The 6956-nt window shown below is 30.3% G+C and overlaps 1 protein-coding gene across 1 annotated transcript in view; it reads right to left on the reverse strand.

Annotated features, from left to right (window-relative positions):
* The window catches only part of LOC111699197 (putative DNA helicase INO80), a gene marked incomplete in the record, with an annotated part of 5621 nt that extends 2429 nt beyond the window's left edge, over positions 1 to 3192 (reverse strand). The window contains 3 exon segments of the mRNA XM_023469805.1: positions 423 to 490; positions 1681 to 1714; positions 3026 to 3192. Of these exon segments, the coding sequence (XP_023325573.1) occupies positions 423 to 490; positions 1681 to 1714; positions 3026 to 3190 (267 nt within the window).
* Between the last annotated feature and the right edge of the window lie 3764 nt (positions 3193 to 6956).

Raw genomic sequence — 6956 nt, forward strand, 5'->3', positions numbered from 1 at the left:
TTGTTTACATCGAGTTTGAGAATGTTTTGCGGCATTTTCCGCGAAAGAAAGGGCCCTAGATTCAGACGCTTTTTTGTAGAACATCGTTTATGGAGCATTTTCATTTTTACACAAATTTAAAATTTAATTGGGAAAATTTTATATTTCATCTATGCCCTAACGTCGCCATATTTTTAAAAAATGTATTTATTTTCAAGGATCGGACACTTAAAAAAATAATATTGAAAGGACGAGGATTTCAAGGTGGTTCGGACGAGACAATGAGGAGAATGTGGTTCGGACTAGAGATTGATGTGGTTGGCCTTCCTCCCCTCGTGTGGGGGAGTGTGGGGTTAGAGGGTATGATAAGGAAATAGGGGGAAGGTGTAGTAGGAGTGGGGGGCAGGATCAGGGTATTAAGGGGGGGGAGGGTAAATAAATACCTCTCCATCTCTCCAATTTTTCATTCTCCAGTTATATTCCTTCAACATATCTCTAGCAATATTCCTGCCTTGTGTTTACACAATATTAATCTTTTATAATTTCATCCATTTTCTTTAAGGAATTTAAGGCCCTCCATGCAATGATGGCAATGCCTGATTCACAACGGTACCTTTTAAGGCTTTGTCTGATCTAGTATTAATTCAATATCCATATATCCATGTTTATATTTAGGAAATCTGATTATTTTCTATTATTTATGGGCTCTCCGCAAACGTCACTTTCGCATTTATACTTTAGAAAAACATATTGGAAATATTATAATTCCTAAGATAGCTTAAAAATAAACTACGCACATGCACAATTGCTGTGTCTCCTGTTCTTTGGACCATTTAGAACCATAATAACAATAGCAATAAAAATTGTTTTTATAGGTGGTAGGCGATAATACCAATACAATGAAGACGACTTTCGGTTTAAATTTTGATTTATATCATATTATATCCAGCTTTTTAACAGCATTACACCACAAATAAATGGATACAAAGAGAAACTGTTAATTTAAAACACTTCTCTTTAATTACATGTAAACTTGTTAACAATAAAACTTATATAAAAAAGTCGTCTTCCTTATATTGATATTATCGCTTACCACCATATTTCACAGAAAAGTAGGACTTTTGTTGTGATACCCGGTATTAAATATTCTGCAGTATATAATGCAGAACTATAAATTATTGACATCAAAGTAGCGATGAATTAATGATTAAGTATGATCCTTAAAATTCAGTAGATATATCAAATATGTTTATACTTTAATTAACCATTACATTGTGATCAAAAGGTTGCAATTTTTGTTTGAAATTTTGTCAATTACGTTGCAAAACATTAAGCTAAAGATAAGTTCTTTAGTTCTACATTTTACAGGTCTAAGGCTACGCAAAGTATAAGGCTGAGAGTGCCGTAAAATAAAAAGCAACATTTTATAGCAGATTTTAGACTTAATAATACGGTACTAGCTGAAGGGTCCGGCATTGCACTTGGGAAAAAAGTTTGAAGAAAAAAATTTTGAAAAAAAATCTATTTTTTTAGCCTAAGACACTTCCAGACTATCCATAAGTGTCCACAAAAAATTCAGCCCATTAACGGTCCAATCCAATCCCATGATCGGTCCAATCCAATCCCATGATCGGTCCAATCCAATCATGTAAGAAAATAAATAAAATTAAAATAAAAGAAGTATTAGAAAACACACTGAACCTGATGTATCAACTTTTACCAACTCCTCTGTATCCTGAAAACGAACAATATTTAAACTTTAAATTTATTTTTAAAATGTCGTCTTCTAATTTAAGATAAAGATCGTCTTCCAATTGTTATTAATTAAGGCATAAAGCGTTAAAGTAGGCACTATACAGCATACATACTGTTTTTACGAGGTACAGTTAGGTTCAAATATAAAGAGACATCGAAAGAATTTTTTTTGAAATTCAAGTGTTCTTTATCATTATTATACTTACTTCATCGTGAATTTCATAATGAACGTGCTATAAAGTTAAATTAGCTGTAAATTAGGATATTTCAAAAATATTTTTTTCAATTGAAATGAAAATAAAATTGAAAACAACTTTTTATTTTGACTTCTTTGTTTCAAAACATATTTGATCTAGAAACAGCCATTGAAATAAGACAAGTACACAAACGTTTCATAAAATTATCCAGAACACTACTATTTTGGCACAACGTGCTATAAAGTTTTTGGACAGAAATTTTCTCTATATCGAGAAGGATCAAACCTTTTAGATTTAATTTTGTTCCTAGTAAACCAAAATATCAGTTTTTAAAATATAGTTAATAAAATTCCTTAAATTATTTGGAATGCTCAAAATGTCTGAGTAAACTGTAAAAATTAACAAAAATACAGAATTATAAGGTTTGTCTTTTTAGAGCTACATACGATCCGATATGATGTGGGACAACCAGTTTTATAAAGATGAGCAATCAACTAAGTAGTTTAACTAACCTTAAACATCCTGGAGGGATGGGTAGAGTAACTTAAAGATTTTTTGTAAATTTTTTTATTGCATAGGGTTGGGTTCAGGGCGGAGAAAAGTCCGGTTTTCGGGGGAAAACAAAACAAATATTTATTTCATTTTTCTGAACCTTTTTTTGGCATTTTTTTCAACCCTCCCCAGCATCCAAACTATTAAAGTTATCGGTCTATTTTTTTCAATGAGCTGGCCTTGACAAATTGGGCTTTGCACATGCATTTCAACCCTATACCTATTCTCTAAGGCTGGATTAAATAAGTATGTTTGAAATATCAAAGATTTACGCCATCAGGATGCAAATATCAAAATATCATAAGGATTAGAAATTTTGAGTTTGTGGCAAATACACTATTCCTTTGGAATATGATAGTCCACAATATTAATTATGTATTTATTTATATGTTAGTTATTAATATTAGGCAAGGGCTACCACACTAATTAAAAACGTATTAATATTAGGCAAGGGCTACCACACTAATTAAAAACGTATTAATATTAGGCAAGGGCTACCACACTAATTAAAAACGTGTACTTTGGAAAGTTTTGCATCACACCTGGAGTGTAGGATCTTTAACAGGTCCAGGATCAGGTTGAGTCAGCTGGAGATGAACAACTACATCTTCTTCATCCTCATCGTTCTCCTCATCTGTCTCACCCTCCTCCTCCTCCTCCTCCTGCTCCTCTTCTATCTTCTTTCTCTTCCTTTCAGCTTCCTCCATTATAGCCTTTAACATGAATATCAAATGCATTAATCCTTATCAAACATGTAAAATACAGTGGTCGGCAATTATATCGATACAATGAAGACGACTTTTTATTTTAAATTTTTAGTAACTATAAGAGTATAGTATCTAGTAACTATTGGAGTATAGTATCTAGTAACTATTAGAGTATAGTATCTAGCACCTATTGGANCGCCAGATATTTTCTTAATCAATTAAAAATTGTTTTTACCATTCCATGCATGGATAATTTCAACCTCTAAACTGTAGTGAATATTAGGTGGAAAAATGAAGAAAAAAAATTATCAAAACGGAAAAAAAATTTTGATCTATCTATCAATAAAATGAAAATAAATAATATGAATAATAATTTATCGGTAAATAATCTAATTTTGTGGCATATTATCTAGATATTCATTTCCCTTTGCCTTATGATATACATTATACATATATGTATAATATCGTTCTATACAGTTGGGGTTTCAAGAGGTGAAAATTTATTTTCGAAGATTCTTTTGCGAAAATTCCAGATTAGATTGAAAATGGATACAAATTAGATACTAGATATCTATCTATCTATTTCAGTTTTTAACTTCACATTTTTTATTAAAAAAGAATTATACATAATGTTTCACGTCTATCATGACGATCCTTAGTAGTTACAATTCTTTGAACAACTAAAATTCCAAGATTTTTACATCACATATTGCTAGAGATGTCAACGATAGTGTAACATAACGTAAAATAACGATAGTGTAACATAACGTAAAATGTACGTTTTTGTACGGTATGTTACAGTAATGTGTAACGTTTGAATATATTATATATAACGTGAACATTAAATGCTAACGTTATAGGAGCTCATACCTAACGTTAACGTTAAACGTTAACATTAGAGGAATATACCCCCAACGTTAGCGTTTTGTGGAAATGTAACGTTATTTTTCTAATATCTACAATTATTTTTTACCATAACGTAAAGAAATGTTTTGTTTCCAAGGGGAGCTTGAAAGTCTAACGTTTGAAAAATGAATTGTGATTTGATGGAATATCGTAACGAAAGGATTTCCATTTCAAAGTTCAACTTATAAAAAGTGTAACGTTGTATAACTGAAAAATGCATTACTGTTTATGAAAACGTTTTGAAACGTTTTCCCTTATAGTATAATGAAAAATTCACCGATGCAGAAATGGGTTATTAATTTAATAATCAAGAAACGAAAGTTTTTTTTTACAGACTATAAATTTCAATAATGTAACGTATAACATTTTAAAAAATGTAATTCTGTAAATCATAATGTTTCATAATCTTTCTCTAAATACTAAATTGATTAGTCTAACGTTAGATATATGTCTGATGAAAATGTTGTTCATAAAAACTTTGACTATGAGGACTGAGTTTTAATTTCAAAAGTGTAACATTAATACTGTCAATCAAAACATTTTAAAACGTCTCTAATATATCAATGTAAAAGATTCGACTGATGCTTATAAGAGCAAAGACTTATGGTTTTTCATTTCAAGTTCAAAGAAAATGAGTTTATGCCAAAAACTCTAATTTTCATTTAATATATCTTTGCAACCCGTGTCGTAGACCATTAATATTGAAATATACAAGGTTTAAACCATCAGGTTGGAAAGATATAGGGATTAGTATAAGTAAATAAAAAAAAAATTAAAGTGTAAACGACTTTTGTTAGATAAGAATGTCTAAAGGAATTGAGTTGTTCACAAACTAACATTTCTAATACCGATATCTTTGCTACCCAATGTTGTAGACCTTAGATATTTTAAACTATGAATTCAGTTAGATAGAAGAAAAGGGTCAGTCTGCCTGCATTGCGTAAAAAAGAAAAAAATAACCCTAAACTAATATAAAATAATTTAGAACCACTACTCCACATGCAAAAGTGGTTTGCGTTGCCGAATTTTAACTCATTTTATGAAGTGTCCCAAAACATGACTATTTTTAGGCTCGTCAAATACACCATGATAATTTCAAGTGATCCTCTATTTAAAGAGGGCCATGCTCGATTCCCAATGATAACGTTTAAATTTTTATCTGATTAATAATTTGAAATTTAGGAGTGTTTTCCATAGGGTTGCGAATTGACAATTTAATATTGGAGATATCGCCGTAAGGCATAAAAACAATATTTCAAAAAATAAATATGATACTTCATTTTCTTGGAAATTTCATGCTGAATGCAGATTCAAAAACCATTTTTAAATATATTAAAATCTAAAGAAGTTATGGCCAAATAACGGTACTAAATTCCGGTTTTATAACTTTTTAATGTTTTTGATGAGTTTTTTAGCTGTGACTCACTCAATTTTCAATTTTTTAAAACGCTTTTCAGATTTGAATTTAGCATTGAATTTCCAAGAAAATGATGTATAATATGAAAATAAAAAATAAAATTTTTTTTGTGGCCTTACGGTGAAAACGCAGCGACTTCCGGTGGGCGGTTGGCTCTATTCCAATATTGATCACCCCTACTGGACATGCCACTCCATAAATGGAAGGTCACTTAAAATTACGTCTCTAGTTCCTTAAAGATACACTTTGAGTTGAAAGTCTAATGCTAAAAACTTTCATTTACAAATTTTTAAAATCGTTAAAAATAATAATGTTATAACATCTTTATATTGCATAATGCATATTCTTCTACACATTCTCTGAAAAGATTATCAATACAACAGCAACATACAGTTAAAAAATGTAATTATCACGAAAAAAATCTTGCAATGCTTTCATTTAGAAACAATATTATTTTAATAAAGTCTAACGTTAGAAACATTGTGGCTTGAACAACGCAACGTATAGAACATCTTTTCAAATCTTTCTTAGGAACGAAACCAATAAATAGTTTTGATTGTTAGTTGTAAAAAAGTGTAACAAAAAAGTTTTCACAATAACGTTTCGATAAATCGTAACGTAAGAAAAGGTGCATTTTAGTAAAATTTCTAGACGTAATTAAAAGAGTTTATATTGGAAAAGTTAAGATAAAACGTAACGTTAACAAAAAATATTCTTTGCACTGAATTCATTGTAACGTACAGAACTATACCCCAATGACGTTTTATTAAAGCAAAGCGTTTGTCATCTTTTAGATCTTAAACCAAGTGAAAGTGTAACGTAAGGTCTCTGTAAATATTTACCTTGCATGAAAGTGGAACGTTAAAAAATTGTGGTTTTATTACATTAGCTTTAACGCAACGTTGGGAAAGTTTTTTAAAACGGGAAATGCAAAAGCGTAATGGAGCTTACTGTTTTTTCACAAATTTTAAAATACAAATAAATATCATTAATTTTAGTTATTTTTTAGCACAAAACATTCACAATTGTGTTAAATAACTAAGGTTTTAATGTCGATCTCAAACAACCAAAATAACCAATGACGTCAAAATACTGTACTGGCGTACACAATAGTCGGATAAATTTCCACCACCTCGTCTTTATAAATAGCAAAGTCTTTGGTGAAAACAGTAAATGGCTGTTATAAAGATTTGTTTATCTATAATGTCTCTGCAAGATGAACATTGAAGACAGACAAGTTTACTCTGTTAGTTTAATGTATTTTTTTTGTTTTACTAAGTACAACCGTATGCATGGTCAATTCATAATCAAACAAATTGTAAACAGAATTCTCATGGGACATCAAGTATGAAATTGTGGAAGACGATGCCTGGTCGCGTTAAACTAGTTCCACAAGATTCAACAGAATGAGATAGAACGGATACGGGGCATTAGTACTGATAT

The sequence above is a fragment of the Eurytemora carolleeae genome, unplaced genomic scaffold (genome assembly GCF_000591075.1).
Source record: "Eurytemora carolleeae unplaced genomic scaffold, Eaff_2.0 scaffold30, whole genome shotgun sequence".
In the NCBI taxonomy this organism is placed as follows: domain Eukaryota; kingdom Metazoa; phylum Arthropoda; class Copepoda; order Calanoida; family Temoridae; genus Eurytemora; species Eurytemora carolleeae.